The sequence below is a fragment of the Gamsiella multidivaricata genome, assembly GCF_025024155.1.
Source record: "Gamsiella multidivaricata strain RSA 2152 chromosome Unknown BC939scaffold_47, whole genome shotgun sequence".
Taxonomy (NCBI): Eukaryota; Fungi; Mortierellomycota; class Mortierellomycetes; order Mortierellales; family Mortierellaceae; genus Gamsiella; species Gamsiella multidivaricata.
The window spans coordinates 233,798-250,325 of NW_026251755.1; the positions used below are offsets into that span (position 1 = coordinate 233,798).

The 16,528-nt window shown below is 50.1% G+C and overlaps 4 protein-coding genes across 4 annotated transcripts; all 4 read left to right on the top strand.

Annotated features, from left to right (window-relative positions):
* The first annotated feature begins 4,196 nt into the window (after positions 1-4,196).
* BC939DRAFT_456464 (uncharacterized protein) lies at positions 4,197-5,429 on the top strand. The gene is made up of 3 exons (XM_051556333.1): positions 4,197-4,494; positions 4,879-5,270; positions 5,368-5,429. Exons 1-2 carry the CDS (start codon positions 4,203-4,205, stop codon positions 4,929-4,931), a joined length of 345 nt encoding a protein of 114 aa, XP_051410621.1. The 5' UTR covers positions 4,197-4,202; the 3' UTR covers positions 4,932-5,270; positions 5,368-5,429.
* Positions 4,952-7,490, top strand: BC939DRAFT_504624 (uncharacterized protein; the record flags this gene model as incomplete). The annotated part of the gene is made up of 3 exons (XM_051560551.1): positions 4,952-5,290; positions 5,411-5,535; positions 5,633-7,490. The coding sequence occupies 3 exons, from the start codon at positions 4,952-4,954 to the stop codon at positions 7,488-7,490; spliced, it is 2,322 nt and encodes a 773-aa protein (XP_051410622.1).
* A 3,130-nt stretch (positions 7,491-10,620) lies between these two features.
* On the top strand, positions 10,621-10,860 carry BC939DRAFT_380702 (A designed zinc finger protein bound To Dna; the record flags this gene model as incomplete). Its single annotated transcript, XM_051551743.1, has 1 exon — positions 10,621-10,860. A coding segment is annotated over one exon (240 nt), but the record flags the coding sequence as incomplete, so codon positions are not given.
* A 1,392-nt stretch (positions 10,861-12,252) lies between these two features.
* Positions 12,253-14,778, top strand: BC939DRAFT_382620 (uncharacterized protein; the record flags this gene model as incomplete). Its single annotated transcript, XM_051551770.1, has 2 exons — positions 12,253-12,487; positions 13,130-14,778. Coding segments are annotated over 2 exons (1,884 nt in total), but the record flags the coding sequence as incomplete, so codon positions are not given.
* Positions 14,779-16,528: the final 1,750 nt, after the last annotated feature.

The window sequence follows — 16,528 nt, forward strand, 5'->3', positions numbered from 1 at the left end:
GTTATTTTTTATTTTTAAGCAATGTAACCCATTGTTGTTTGTGGACTATCTATTCTATCTATATAGTCGAGCTGAGAGCACACTTCTGTCAGAGGCAACAAACATCCTTCCTTGAGTCTACTCTCCTCCTCTTCCTCTCTTTCTCGCACTCGCACTCGCTCTCACTCTCTCTTCTTCAACCTTTTTCACCGACAATCTCTCTAGCCACAAGGCGTATTAACGCTCAATTGGCATCTCGACAAGGACATGGACATGGACATGGACATGGACATGGACATGGACATGGACATGGACATGGACACGGACAATACTAAGAACATGAACAAGGACAGCAGTGATAACGACGGCGACAATGGCAGGAACCACGACAATAACAAGGATAAGGATATGGATATGGACATGGGCAAGGGCAAGGGTAAGAATAAGGCCCAAGCATTCTGGAAACAGCAGTGAAGTGGGTACAGGTTGTGGGCGCATTACTAAACTTTAAAAGATTCAATAAAGAGAGGGAGCAATTGTCCGCTAGCTGGAACCTTACTTGCGAAGGCTGGATACTCACCCTGCATGTCTCTTTTATTTTCATTTTATACTGGCGACTAACGCCCCGGGTCCAACATGGCACCAAAAAAAGAAAAGTAAAACGTGTTTTCCCCTGTTATACCCTAACCAGCAGCACTTTCACTTTCCCCGGAAGAAAAGCATGATATGGCTCTCATTGAAGGGGAGATGGCGGCCGTGGCAGGACGTTGGGGCCACTTCGTCTCCTTCCCCGCCCCCACCCCACCTCCGCTCTCAATCTAAAGAATCCTGTCATCCCACAATTGTTGTATTTGCACAAAGTCTGGGTCTCTTTTTTTTTTTTTTCTTGTGTATGTCTTTACGCCAACATTTTGGGAGCACCTCGCGGCCCCTTTCCCCGTGAATTTTTTTTTTTTGAGCGCACGGAACACGGATCTCCTCCACATTGCTCGTCGCTCTCGCCCCGTTGCCTTTCCATGCGGTCTTCACACCTACCGTCGTTTCTATCTCTACTCATCCATCTTTCTTTTTTCATGCCGCTTCTGTCCCCCTCCAATTTTCTTGCCCATTTTATTTTCTTGTTTCCTTGTGCCTCAGTAATCTAGTTTAGTGAAGTGTACTAATCCCGGTTCATACCCTAGTTCTTATTTTATTCTTTTGAGATGACGACAATTGAAGATCGATGATGTGGGCGGAAAAGATAGGGCGAGGAAATTTGTGAGGGCTCAACACCGGTCAACTGCACGCCATGATATGATCGGCTGCTGTGCTATTTTGTTAATACTCGGTACCCAGCGGGGGTTCTTTTTTCTGGACTGCCTACGTACACGAGGCGCCAGATGCTGAGCCGCGTACATGGATCGTCGCCAGGGTGTGCTCAAACTTTTTCCGAAATCTCATTTAACTAGAGAATTCCAAGGATCAAAAAAATAAAAATAAAAACCTTGGAGAGATATATATAATCTATGTCATCCCGTCTTTCACTCTTGCTCCACTCCTATCAACAAGTGCTTACCTGACATCTCTTAAGAAGTTATGGGTCGAGCATGCACGGAGTATCTTTAATGAGAAGCCTTTGTTTGCTGATAAGATTCAGTCTGTGCAACTTTGCATCCTATTGGACATGCCAGCATAAAGATTCACCTACAAACATATATTTCTTTTTTTTACAGAACCCGCAAAGGCCCTGCGCTTTTGCGAGCTCTATAATGAAAAAAAAAAAAAAAAAAAAAAAAAAAAAAAAAAAAAAGCAGAACCGCCTAGGACATCTGGCCAATTTTGTCGTGCAGCTCAATTCTTGATGGAGCATAAGGTGAACATCATCCCCTGTAATCAGCTCAGGACAACCTCCGATGTCTCTCTGAATATAGCCGTCAGCATTAATGGGTATCTTCAAACTTATATGTTTTGCTGTCGGATCAGTCAATTGGGCTCAGCTCTGCCGCTCTATCTTTTCAAATTTAACTTCACATGTTCAAAGGAGGGCAATGCCTTTGTAGATGGGGAACATACCTGTTCTTCGTATTGGGGATCATGACCCCAGGGGGTTCGTTTTGAAAGTCAAAGTGACCATCAGGTACCGATATTGCATATCCACGCGACTGATGATATGCAAGTAGACTAGGTTGGTTAGCGGCCGCTGGTATGCATAAACTGTAACAGTGCCACGGGCACGGAGGCATGTCTAATTCAGCTTGTGAGATGGAGCCGACCCATCCATTGCCAAGATATTGAAATGCTGGTCGCCGCCCCTGTGATAGGTTAAGGTGCACAGATTCCCCCCCCCCTCCCCCTCCCCCACTTCCGCTTGGGTAGGAAACATGTGCTGCTTTGAACATGTGTCATTTTTCTTGCAATTTTTTTTCTACTATTTGTGGAGCAGACGCGCTTTGTTGACTGCGCGCTTGGCCCGTGGTGAGGACGACAAACAATAGTTTTTTTTACTTTGATTTTTGGTGGGGAAAGGGGGAGTGGAAGAAAAAAATAAAATCAGGAGTGCATGGACCAAAAGGGCCCGTATGACAAGAGGGCCAAGGTTCGGGGCTCTATGGTTTGTCGAGTGTGTTGGGTGGTGTCCATTTGTACTAACAAGGACATAATGCTACTATCGACCAACTCTCTGGATGAAATAGAAAGCGTAAATGGCCTAAGCGAAAAAAAAAAAAAAAAAAAAAAAAAAAAAAAAAAAAACGCGTGCAGGGATACCAGTCCCTTCAAAAGAGTGAACTAATTTGGGAGAGCAAAGCAGTCAGCTAAAGATGGTACGTACTGCACTCTGCACCGAAGATAGATGCAGCTGAAAAGGTTGTATTCAAGGCGCTGAACTGCATGCAGCATGATCACTTTGAGAAACAAGAGAAGGAGCGAACAAAGGAGAACGAGATGAAGATGGGGGGTACGCGCCTTTTAGTGGCACCTCCTATCTACGCGATATTCCCTTCGTGGTACCTGCTGCGTAGGGACGTTCGCATGCACCAGCCTGAGCCCTCCACCAAAGAAAGTACCGCTGTACTGCATGTACTGCATGTACAAGATCATTTTCTTACTTTCCTTCCACCCTTGTCGGAAAGAGAAGAAAGGTCACATCGACAGAGTATTTGGACCGCATCACTTTAAAGAATGTGCTGACCTCTCCGAGCCCTCAACGTTCTCACGGATGGAATTTGGATTGCTGTAGATGAAGAGCTGTCCGGATAGAGTAAGTACTCCGGAGGAGAGAAAAATCGTTTATTCATCAGGAATACAATTGTGCTACAGGTAAAGTCTTCTCCACATATCAGGCGACTAAAATCTGGGACCTTGTCAGTAAGGTTCATCAGTCTTTTTCTTATTAGCATTAGCCACCGAGTCAATTCTCATTATTCATCGTATTTTCGAGGTGCAAGAGGTCTGTGTTTTGTTTGCATATTTTGTTAAAAATATTCTATGCACCAGTAAGTTGTGTAGATGGACTATTTTTCCTTAGATTTCTCGCCAAGAAGGCAGTGCAGAGTCCGGTTCTGGGGAACGAGCCCAGCAGCAACCAGGACATAGCGCATACGATAACAATCATATGCCTATGGCTTTTTATTTAGTTCCTCTTCCTTATTCGCGGTTATGCTCAGTGCTGGACACATCCCTAATGGACCAGGTGACAGGGATAGCAGGAGTAGACAGGTAGACGGACGGTCTTTTAGTTTTTCATGATCTACCCTTGAAAACGGTAGATTTGATGGGGCTAGTCTACTTGACCATGGCTCACTGCCTCAAGTCCGAGTCAATGGCGGGCATGCAATGCATACAACAATACGGCATTTTGAGAGCGCTAGCACGGATACGGTGAATGGTGTGGGTAGTCTCTTCAAGGCGTACAATAATATTTGTATCCTGGGTGGTACATTGATTTTCTACTGCCCCGTCTTCCCTTGGCCCTCCTCCGCTTTTTTGTTGTCATATGAGGGCGGAGGAGGGGAATGTCTGTTTGGTGTGTTGTCCTGTTGTCCCTGGATGACACTTTACACTTTACGCCCTCCACAACGCACAAATGCAGCTCACTTCATTTAAAGCAGGAACAGGGCACACAACGTATGCTCCTTTGGAAGAAAGAAAAAGGGCCAAGTGGTGTAGTGCTTACTATGTTTATTGTGTCCAATATATTCAACGAAGTGGATTGGTACCCTCACACCTTGCCGGGGCTCCTTTAAATGCAACGCATCCCCAACACCTTCTTTCTCCACCTTTCGTTCGCATTTTCTCTCCTCACTCCACTTCGACTCGCGCTCTCCATTCGTCTCATTGTCCCCCCCATCCCTCCCATCCCTCCCCTCGCTTGTCCCTGTACTCACACCTTTCCATCACACCTTGTACTCCTCCACAAATATCTCAACTTTCACCTCCCCCCCTTCGATAATTCTCCCCCATATCACATAGTACCCCATCGCCAGCGCTCTCCAGTCAGTGCGCCCAGTAGCACGCAACGCCCTCTCCCATTTGTACATAGGTAACGCGCCTTGCCATTTCCTTGATCAGCCCTCTCGCATACCAAACACGAAATGCCCTCTACCCCACCACGAACCTTCTTTTCATTTACGACGCGAGGAATGTGATTTCGAACAAAGCATAAAATGCCATTAGCAATACAATATACCCCCATCCTCGCGTGTTGTCGCGCTTTTTCCAATGCTCCCTTTTTCTTTGTTGTTGGTTCCTGCTCGCTTGCTTCTCTTTTTTCTTTGTCCTCTGTCGGTGTTCGTTTGTAACACCGCGTGAAGCCTGCAAGCGGGAAAACGCACATGTCTATCATGCATAGACGCTCAGTCATCCCCTGCGCCCACTTTCAACTAACACGAACCCACCATCCTCTGTGGCTTCAACTCCATGATAGAACCCTACCCCTCCCTAATAACACCACAGTACATCCACATAGAACATGAGCATTACACCCTCCGTAACAATGTCAGGCGCCACAACCCTAGCCGTCGACACCCTTGTCTCAATCATCACATTCGCAACCGCCACAGCCTCAAATCCAACCTCAACATCCCTATCAATAGCAGCAGAGTTGCCCTCACCAGCACCAGATCCAAATGTACTGCTATGCGACTGGACGAGGTCAGCAGCCGACTGCAGAGATGCGGACTTTATACGGTGCATGCTAATAGCATCCTCAGTCCTTCACGTGGCTGTTGGACTCTTTGGTATCTGGTTACTGGTGTACCGAAACAGAGGATTCAACCGCAAGATTGCTACAGAGCTATTTATCTTTGTTGGGACTGGGATCCGGCCCAAACCAGTAAGTACAAGTGATCTTCAATATTCCTTTGCCATCATTTTCATACTTGGCCCAGCTTTGGATTTCATATTGACTACCTTGCTCATCCCACCTTTGCTTCTTGGTCTCTTCAACGAAAAGATGGACTGCCTCATTTTCTTCAATACGCTCGCTTGCTTTGCCAAGTTGCTGGGAAATATGCCGCTGATCCTTGATGTCCTCCGCAATTCCTGGGGGCTCCGCATCGCTATCGAGCAGCTTTACTGGTACAGAATCAAACGTAAACACCACCATAAGCCCTTCTCCGGTACCCTTTTCGTTCAATCATCTCACCTCCTTGCTACATCTTTGTGTCTGCAATAGGATCTTCGTTTCGTTCGCATTCTCGGCTTACTTTGTTGGACTCCTCTACGCCATGCCTGTGACCACGCGCGAAGGCATCTTTGCCATCTACCAACCAGAGACCACGTTTGGTTCCAAGCCCTTGGCTCCAATTCACGTCCTAACCCCCACTACTATCCAGAAGAACGCCCTACTTGTCATGGGGGCAGTCTACCCGTCCATCTTTGGCGCTGGACTGGGCATTGCCTCTGGTGTACTCCGTGATCACGGTCACCTTGATGCATCTAGGATCTTCATGCTCTGTCAATATGGAAACTGGGTTCTGATCCTGTATATTATGGCCGCCATGTTCTTTTATTACGGTCTCAAGTACACGTTCATTCTTCGTGCCAATATCATCATCGCGGAGGCTGCACTCAAGGCTCCACGCGCTGCATTTGGCATTGGCAACCTAAAATCGAGATCTCCTGCGAGGTTCTTGTTCATCCAACTCCAGATCACCGGGTTCGGGGGCTGTGCGGTTACTATCCTGGCTGGATCGCTCTGCCTTATTTGGATCTTGTTCCAGCAGAAAATCCTGGCCATGGAGGACGATCAGCTACCACATACGATGGCCTTCTTTTGGACGTGTGCTATGGCAGCGACATTCTTTGTGATCAATTCTTTGATCACCGCTCAGTCTGTGAGGAATCGAAAGAGGGGTTTGCACGATCCGTCTTCGTCCCTATCCGGACCATCTTCAGGCCAAGGCAGTGGTGGCAACGGCACTGGAAGCCTGCAAAAGCATGGCGGCCCGAACCAGAACCAGAGCTACAACAGCAAGGGATCCAAGCATGTGATGTCGCGATTCGATCCTGAGGTTTGCTTGACCCACGAGAGTTCGGGCGATGTCAGCACATTGCACTCGGTCTTGTCAATAGAAAAGTCTGGTGCGGACCAAACACGCGATATGAACGACAGTGATCTGGAAGCGGAAGGTATCGAATGTGACCACGACTCCCTCAGGGCTTATTCCCTGCCACCTCCACCTCGGCCAGTGATAGGCAGCTCAAGCTTTAAGGCCGCAAGTACTGGCCCTGACCATAGTGTTATCCGGGAGTCAGTCTTTGGAGGAAGGACCCCGCGCGAGGACACTAGGGTCGGTTCACCGCCCCAGTCACCGACCTCTGGAGGGTTCAGTTTGCCGTCGTTCCCGTTGACGTCACTACGATCAGGGTCGAGGAACAGCGTGTTCTCTCGTCCTTCGACGAGCTCGGTCTCCGGAAGTCCCTCATACCACACGACATCGACGTCGACTGTAGGCAGCCGTTTATCGCGTAGTTCCTCTTACAAACACGGTGGATCATCCTCAAATTCGTACACAGTACCGCGACCGACAAGCCCTACAAGTCCAACGTATCCGAATGTCCGTCAACCCTCGTCAAACAATGTCCAGCAGCCGATATCGCCGTCATCGCCGTCATCATCGCCTCCTCAGATCTATAGTCCTCCACAGTATCCAAGGGAACTGTCGCAGCCTGTGGCACAGGTTGGCGGGGCTATTCGCAATTCATCGAATGCAGGCATAACCGCCAAAGGATCAGCTGTTGTACCTACATCCATGTCTGCACCGATCTCCGTCCCTCTGCCTTTGTCTGCGTCGAGGGGAGGTGGGGGCGGATATCGGAGTCAGGGCATTGAGCTGGAGACGATCCAGTACCAGCAATTTCAGCTTCGGCAGCATGAACAAGAGCAAGACCAATACCAGCAGCAGCAGCAGCAGCAGCAGCAGCCAGTGACTGAAGCACCAGTTGTAGTTCATTTTAGAAGGCCATATAATGAAAGTGGCGACAACGGTGGACGAAGAGAGGAATGGTCTTTGCCACCAACTTATAAATAAAGCTATGAGAGAAAGAGCAGAATATTGCATGTCTTTTGAAATGCTGAAACAAACGCGCACGCACAAAGGAGACAAACGTTTTTTCGGACCCTGCGCTTTGGGCCACATTGGGAGGGTGAGGTGCATGGTATCGATGGGCGGGAGCGCAATAGACCACGTCCCGTATAGGATAGTCTACAGGCGTCTGTAGACGAGATCAGAGAAATAAATGGGTTCCCAGCAGGTTTGCGCCCACGGTCTGTCCAATTGAGTTTTGCGATTGAGATAAATGCACTGCCACATATTATAAAAAAGTTTTTGCTCAGAAGAATGGGATGCATTTCTTAGATGGAATAATGGTGCTCTCCCGTTGCCGACATATTTGTTAGGCTAGCTTGGTCTCAAAAGAAGTATATCACCCGTGAGTCATGGTCGTGGTGGATGGTTTTGAGGGCAAGTATTTGTTAGACCATTTAGAAATAGAGGGCGATAGGAGGATGTGTGCTGCTGGTTGCCAGCCAGGTTAAGAGCAAGTGGTTGCACCAACTTAATGTAGAAAAACGTCGCTTTATTCGTTGTTGTTGTTGTTGTTGGGAAAAGTGAGGCGCACAAAAAAAAAGTGGTCAAGAATAGAGAGGGTTCGGGTATAGATGCCGAAATGAAACGCCAGTTTCTTTGTTGTTATTATTCGGCGGCCTGCACCGCAAGCGACACGTAGTCTATCTGGATTGCAGGACACAAAAGACACGCGTGGAGATAAAATATATATATATATATATATTTATAAAGGCATTAAACACTCTACATCAGAACGACGGGGGGAAGGAAGGGCAGTGCGGCCGCAAGGGTCGTTATCGGAGTGTGGCAGAGCGGGTACCGAGACCATTTTGATAGCTCATGACGACAACTAATCAAGTGAAGGGATGTGAAATTGGACTTTTGGGGATTGCAGGATTGCAGGGGGGAGAGTCTAGGCGTCTCAGAAGGGGAGAGTATGTCTTCCATACCGCAAAACGAAAAGGACATCTGCAGGACGACATCATATTGTTGTTTTTAGTAATGTGCGTGGGCTGAGGCGATATTGTGTGTTCCTCGTTTTTTCCTTTTTTCGAATTGCTCTAGACCCATTGGAGATGGGAGAAAGGGCAGGAATATAGACCAGACAGGGGCAGTTCAATTAGCTGTGTAGGATGGGCGAGAACAGCGTGCCTCCATATCGATGTCCATGCTGGCATTTCATGTCGCGAGTGTGTGTGCGTGTGCGTGTGTATGTGTGTGGAAGATACAGATGCGGTGATTCGCTGAGAGGAGTCGAGTATGGACAAGGAACGCACGGGCGCAGAGAGAAAAAAAATGCGGCGAGGGGGGGGTCTGGGTTTTTGGGTTTGGATGAGGGAGATGAAGGATTGAGGTCCAATTGCTCCAATCGGCAATTGATTGGGTATACTATCACAAAAAAAGAAAAAATGGTGGCAAAATATGAGAGAGATAGGAGTGCTCCCTCATGCATGACAACAACTTGTTCCGCTGTCGACTGCACGACAAACACGCAGCGAGGACGTTTACCAGTCGGGTGTCGGTGCTTGGCGCTGGTTTTGCCACGATGTCGCTTGTCCTGGTCCCTGTAGGGCCTGGATGTCCTTGGGATTGCATATACACTGTCTCTGGTGAAGGGGATGAGGGGATGTGTGCGTGCAGGCGGTGGTGAGAGAGGGGGAGGGAGGAGGGAGAGAAGGTGGGGAAAAAGGCGCTGGGTGCTATCTAGCTATCATTCATATTATTCAGCGTAGGGGACTGAGTAGGAAATTCAATTGGAACCTTATTCGGCAGAAGGGGATAAAATTCTCTTACTGCGGCAAGAGCAGCGTCCTCTCCCCATCCCCCATTCCCTCTCTCGCTCGACAGCGGCCTCTCTGATATTTATTTCCTGTATTCTTCTGCTCCTCCGTCTTCTTCTTCTTTTCTTCCTTCCCCTCCCCTCCTTCTCTCTTTCCATTTCCCTTGTCTCCTCTCTTTTCACTGTCTACAATAGGAAATATCCATCAGCAACCAATAAGCACACAACCACTGCCTCTTTTTAAACCAGCGCCCTTCTCTCCTCTACTCTTCTTTTTCTCCACTCTTCTTGCTCTCCATCATTCATTCCCAACCATCCCCACTTTCTTCTCTCATCTCTTCTGATTTCATGTCGACCGACAGTTCCTCAATCTTCAACTCCTTCTCTGCCTCTGCCTCTGCCTCTGCCCCCACTGTCCCCGTTTCTGACCCTATTGCTGAATCCGCACTCTTCCACACCCTCTTCGCCATGCCTGCTGCCCATATCAACACCATCAACCAGGACTTCTGTCTTTTTGACCAGGAGGACTCCTGTTTCGACTACCCGCTCTTCAATGGGTTCAATGGCATCTCCACTGCCACCGCTGCTGCTGTTGCCAACAAGGCCCTCAAGATCGCCCACGCGAACAACAACACCGCCGCCATCAACAACAGCAGCATCTTCGATAACCCGCTCTGCACCCCGCAGACCCCCTCCTTGGACCTGGCCCCTCGCAATGTCCCTCAGTCCATCTCTGCTACTAACGGACTCGGCTTCGACAGCTGTGTCGCCTTCCTCGAGGACTCTGCCATGGCCAACCAGCTGATGGATACCCCCTTCACCACCTGTATGGATACGCCCTCGCTCATCGACACCCCGCTCGAGACCCCCTTCCTCACCGACTTTGACTTCGACTCCATTGCCGACAAGAATGTCAAGCTCGCCCAGGATACGGCCGTCTTCCCGCTCTTCCAGGACTTTGAATACAACCTGCTCTTCGCCTCCGCTTCCACCATCGAGCCCAACATGCTCTTTCCCATCGACCAGTGCAACTCCTTCAACTCCGTCCCCATTGACGTGATCCAACCCTCGCCTACCGTCTCCGACCTGTCCTCTGCTCCTTCCTCGCCTGCCAAGTCTGGCGAGAGCGACTTCTCCGATGAACTCGAGTCCGTTTCGGACGAGGATGACGATGAGTTCGTTCCCTCTCGCTCTGCTGCCTTAGTCTCTGGATTGAAGCGCAAGGTCGAGACCGTCAATGTCTCCCCTGCCAAGAAGGTCCGCTCTAGTACTGATGCCGTGGTCGTAAGGCGCCCTGCCGTCAAGCGCTTCTCCTGCAACCACTCTGGCTGCGATCGTCAGTTCGCCCGTCTCTTCAACCTGCACACCCACGAGAAGACCCACAACCCTGAGCAGGCCCGCCCCTTCCTCTGCCCTGAGGCCGATTGTGGCAAGGCTTTCTCGCGCAAGCACGACCTGCAACGCCACGAGGCCTCAGTCCACAAGGGTGAGCGCAACTTTGCCTGCACCAACTGCAAGAAGCCCTTCTCTCGCCAAGATGGACTCCGTCGCCACCTCGCTGTCAAGGGCCCCTGCTTCATCAATGGCTGGCTTGCCACATGAGATGAGGCCCCTGTCTCCCACCTTTAAACTACCCCACCGACCTACGATGGTCCCAGAATCGACATCTATGCTCCACGGCTGCATGGACCCGTCATTCTCTTTTTATCCTCTCTTATATGATCCCTTTGCTCAACTTGACGCATGGACATCAACAACCAAAGGAATCCTTCAACAGGAGCTCCGACTTTTCAAAGAAACAACCCCCATTTTGGCAATACCCTCAAAGTAACGGTCCGGCTAGGAATTCCTTTTCCGCGTGCCTCTGATCGTTCTTTCTTGCCTTTCGTTTTTTTGATTCAACCATCTCGTTTTTGTTTCTATCATTATTATGACATCTACATCTTGATTTTTTTTTTATGTTTCCAGTTTTATACTCTTGACTTTGTCCTTTTATTCACATGCCAAGGTTTTCTTCAATATGAGGAAATCGTGAATTTTTTTTTATCGTTCATCGATTCAAAGGACAAGGCCGCTTCAACAGCCGCAAAACCGACCCTTCACATCGAACGCTTGGTTTTTCAATTGAGGAAAACGCCCACTTTTTGTTACTTTTCTACTTTGTATACAGCAGTTGACATTTGCTTTTTTCACTTCACTGTACTGCCTTTCAGTTCAATTCAATCCAATCCAATTCCTTCTTTACCACAATAGTACTTGAGCAATGCCTGGTCTTTATTTTATTTTTTTCTTTTTTATTTTGTAAATGTCTTGTCTCCCTGTTTAGTTTACACCACTTCAGATCTTCATTTTGCGACTAGCCGGATCTTGGCCCCGAGCTGTGCGCGCAAAAACTAATATCTGAAGCAAGCTAAAATAAAGAAAGCGAAAATAAAAAAGAAAAAGAAAAAATGGCTCCTGATAGTCTAGTGATGGTGATTGAGTTCAAAATGAAAAGCACACATGGGAACAGCTTTGCTGCGGATTTTTTTTTTTTTTTGGATGATGACGACACACGTGACGTTGTTTTGATTTGAGACGACCTTTCTGTGGCCTTTTTCTTCAGCGTCTTGATGATGCCTTGGTCGTCTCCTCTCTCTCTTCCCCTCCATTAAAAAAAAACTCCTTTTTTTTTTATCCCCTCTTTTTTGATTCGCCATTGCCCAGCGCATTAAAAAAGACAAAAAAAAAAACAAAAAAAAATAAAAAAACCCCCCAAAAAGCCTAGGATTCTTCACTGAACTCACAGGCCTTTCTCCCCTCCAAAAAAAAACCTCAAAAAAACTCATCTCAATGTCGTCCCCCGTTGCCGCCGCCGATGTTCAGGCCGCCGCCGCTGCCCCTGTCGCTACCTCGGCTGCCCCCGCCGCTGCTAACCACTTGAGCTTGGAGCAGCAGCAGCAGATCGCTGCTGCCCAGGCACAGGCTGCCCAGGCTGCTCACTTTGCTCCCGTCCCAGCTGCGGCCCCCACTGCTTCGGCCTCGCTCTATGTCGGTGAGCTTGATCCCTCGGTCAACGAGGCTATGTTGTTCGAGATGTTCAACTCCGTTGGCCCCGTTGCCTCGATCCGTGTCTGTCGCGATGCCGTCACCAGACGCTCCCTGGGTTATGCTTATGTCAACTTCCACAACGTTACCGATGGTATGTTCGGCTCTTGGCTTTTTTTTTTTTGTGCGCATTATGCTTCCCTCTTTTCGACAGGACGAAGCGACGATCAACCGGATTTCGAGTGCTCAGGATCACAGGATTGCAGGATCAAAGGCTTTATGGATCAATGGAGCAGCAGGATCATGGATCTACAGGGCCTCTTATAGCGGCAGTCATGAGCACGGAGATCACTTTCATTTCATCAACGACGGACCATGAATTATTCTGTTTCCCCTCCCCCCTCCTTCCTCTTACTCTTTGGCTGTCCCTTTCATTAGCTGCAGTCCTTTTGGTTGCGGAACTCACTCTATCGGCAGGATACTTTGTCGTTACCAGCAGGTCTCGACCTCAAAGGGCCAATAAGCGTTTGAGCAAGGCCTATCAGTCTCCGCTCAGATCTCTCTACAGGACTCTTGCAATTAGACTTCAGAGCAAGATGGATCTTCAGCGCCTGGATATGTTCTCAGCATCATCAGCCGACTCGAACATTGGACATTGATCGAGTGCACTCGGCGGATTCAACATCCCTTGTTTTCCTTTTCTTTTTTTCCTTCAGCTTCCTTTTTGATCCGGATCCATCACCTCTCGCCATCTGAAAACCAATCTAACGCTACGTGATGCTACCTGAATCAATAGGTGAGCGTGCCTTGGAGACCTTGAACTATACCTTGATCAAGAACCGCCCCTGCCGCATCATGTGGTCTCAGCGTGACCCTGCCCTCCGCAAGACCGGCACCGGAAACATCTTCATCAAGAACTTGGATGCCTCGATCGACAACAAGGCTCTGCATGACACCTTTTCCGCCTTCGGCAACATCTTGTCCTGCAAGGTCGCCACTGAGGATGGTCAGTCCAAGGGCTACGGTTTCGTTCATTACGAGACCCACGAGGCTGCTGAGAACGCTATCAAGCACGTCAACGGCATGTTGTTGAATGACAAGAAGGTCTACGTCGGACACCACATCGCCAAGAAGGAGCGCCAGTCAAAGGTCGAGGAGATGAAGGCCAACTTCACCAACGTCTACATCAAGAACTTGGACCCTGAGGTTTCTCAGGAGGAGGTCGAGGCCCTCTTCACCAAGTTTGGTCCCGTCACCTCTTGTGTCATTTCCACTGATGAGAACGGCCGTTCCAAGGGCTTCGGTTTCATCAACTTTGAGAACCACGAGGATGCCAAGCGCGCCGTCGACGAGCTCCACGATACCGAGTACAAGGAGAAGAAGCTGTTTGTCACCCGTGCACAGAAGAAGGGCGAGCGCGAGGAGGAGCTTAAGAAGCAGTATGAGCAGCAGAAGCTCGAGAAACTCAGCAAGTACCAGGGCGTCAACTTGTACGTCAAGAACTTGGACGACGATATCGATGATGAGAAGCTGCGCCAGGAGTTCTCCGTCTATGGTGTCATTACCTCTGCTAAGGTCATGCGCGATGAGAAGCCCTCTGCCGAGGGTGAAGAGGCCAGGGGCCCCTCCAAGGGATTCGGCTTCGTTTGCTTCTCCTCTCCCGACGAGGCCACCAAGGCTGTCACTGAGATGAACGGACGCATGATCGGCACGAAGCCCATCTACGTCGCTCTTGCTCAGCGCAAGGAGGTCCGCAAGTCCCAGCTCGAGGCCCAGATGGCGCAGCGTAACCAGCTCCGCATGCAGCAGCTTCCCGGCCAGATGCCCGGCGGCATGTACCCTCCCCAGCTCTTCTACCCTGGCCCCGGTGGCTTCCCTCCCCAGGGTGGTCGTGGAATGGTCTACCCCGGACAGGGCATGGTTCCTCGTCCTCGCTGGGTCAACCCCGGCCAGCCTCAGATGCACCCCGGTGCTCCTATGCCTGGCTACCCCATGGGCCAGGGCTTCCCTCCCATGGGCCAGGGCCGTCCTCGCGGTCAGGGTCCTCGTGCTCAGTCTCAGCGCGGAGGTGCTGCTGGTCAGCAGGGTCGCCCTATTCCTGCCCAGGGTCTTGCTGGTGCTTCTCGTGGCGCCCCTGGCGCTGGTCGCGGCGGCTATACTCGTAATGCCGGTCAAACCCGTGCCAACGGCCCCGCTGCTGCTGCCCCTGCTGCCGATGCTAACACGTTGACCGCTGCTGCTTTGGCTGCTGCTGATCCCGACCAGCAGAAGCAGATGGTCGGTGAGCACCTGTATCCCAAGATTGCTGCTCGTCAGCCCGATTATGCCGGCAAGATCACTGGAATGCTGTTGGAGATGGACAACGGCGAGCTGTTGCACCTCTTGGAGGACAATGAGGCATTGGAGGCGAAGATTGAGGAGGCTGTTTCTGTGCTTAAGGCTCACGAGGTCGAGGCCGAGAAGTCTGCTTAAGTCAATCGACAATCGACAAGAACCAAGGATGAGAAAGATGTAAAGAGGGGAAAGGAGGGGAAAAGAGGTGCCAGAAGGTCGTGCTGAGCAGTTTTGTTTCTTTTTTTTTCTTTCGTTCCTCTTTTTCTTTAAAGGAGAAATACGGATATACATATCTCAATTGAACCAACAAATAAACTTTTCGCCTGGGCAAGGTTTCTCGAAAGAGAGAACAAAACCATCGTCTCCGGCTGTGGTGATCAAGAAAGAAAAGGATACGGGAAAGTAAATGCGTTCAGAGTTGAGCTGTGCACGTGCAAGCATCCCCGCGGCCTAGCCCAATACCATGGGCACAGGTGTGATCACTCGAGCTCACCTCATTCTCAAACAGCCCGCTCGGCGCCCCAGCAATCAGTAACATAAAAAAAATGTCGAGACTTTCAGGGCTTGCAAGGACTTTGGATAAAAAAGATGGCCAGACAGGACTCGAGTCTAGTTCTGCATCGACATCAGTACCGGCGCCGTCGTCATCAGAAGGACCCTCGTTGTCGGCTTTGTCGTCCGAGGTCCGACCTCGGCAACGTCTTTCAGGACTCGGCCGTGTCACAGCAGGAGATAGCACGGCAGCTCTTTCGAGTTTGACGAGCAGGAAGGAAAGCGGCGAGGGCAGTGGATCGTCTTCTTCACTTCAGAATCTTGCCAGAATATCGAGTAGCACAGGAGATGGAGCTAAAGCTGGGTTGACGCGGTCGGCAGGAGGGTTGACACGTTTGGCTGCTGGAGTATCATCACCGAGCATTACGAGTGGAGGTACTAATAGTATTAGTGCAGACGGGGGGACATCAAGTCGAACATCACTGACATTGTTGGCTCGATCTAGGAACACGCCTATTCCGGTATCTCGACCAACAGCCTCAGCAACAGGAAGGCCAGTACCACCGTCGTCAGATACGCCTTCGTCGAACGCAGGACCATCTCCATCGTTAACAGAGCTCGCATCAGCATCCCGGAGCCCTTCTTTAAGGCGATCGCTAACTAGTTTGGCTGGACCTGCACAACCGTCCAACTCGACCGCGCCATCGCCTTCGTCTTTACAGACCTCGATAGGACAGAATCAGCCAAGCGTTGGCCTGACAGCACGGGCGGGTGGAGAAGGAGGAGGTCTTTCGAGGCTGGTGGCCGGTGGGGGATCGTCGAGTTTGTCGAGCTTGGCGGCTGCGGCAACACAGAAGCGAACGGCACCGTCTTTGACAGGGTTATCAAACTCACAAGTTGCCAAGGACGATGCCACAGTAACACCGGCTTCGAATTCGACTTCAACATATACTCAGCCATCCTCAGGAGCGACTTCTGAGGCAGATCGAGAAACAAGGCAACCAATAACGGAAACGACAACCACAGCAGCATCCAACAGCCATACTTTGGATATTCAGAACAATGAGGACGACACAGCCAACGGTGAAAGTGATCCACTGACAATGACGACGACGACGGCAACGTTTTCGTCTCTGATCGCGCCGCCGTCACATTTTGCGGTATCGATATTCGAGCGCCTAGATCCAGTCCCCTCACCGATCGCGCTCGCGACAAACACGATCCTTCAGTCAGACCCAGCACTCCTCCGGACGATCCTGACATCGTCCATGACGACGGCTTCGGGAGCGGTGACGCCCTCGAGGGTGTTTCAGTTCGATGTGCCCAGTCCGGACGACGTTGTTTTCAGAGCCCAAGGACAGCGTCCTGC

Coding starts and splice junctions, on each gene's coding strand:
- BC939DRAFT_456464 (XM_051556333.1), top strand. CDS start 4,203: ATGCAACGCATCCCCAACACCTTCTTTCTCCACCTTTCGTTCGCATTT. Junction 4,495..4,878: donor ACGCCCTCTCCCATTTGTAC/ATAGGTAACGCG, acceptor TTCAACTCCATG/ATAGAACCCTACCCCTCCCT.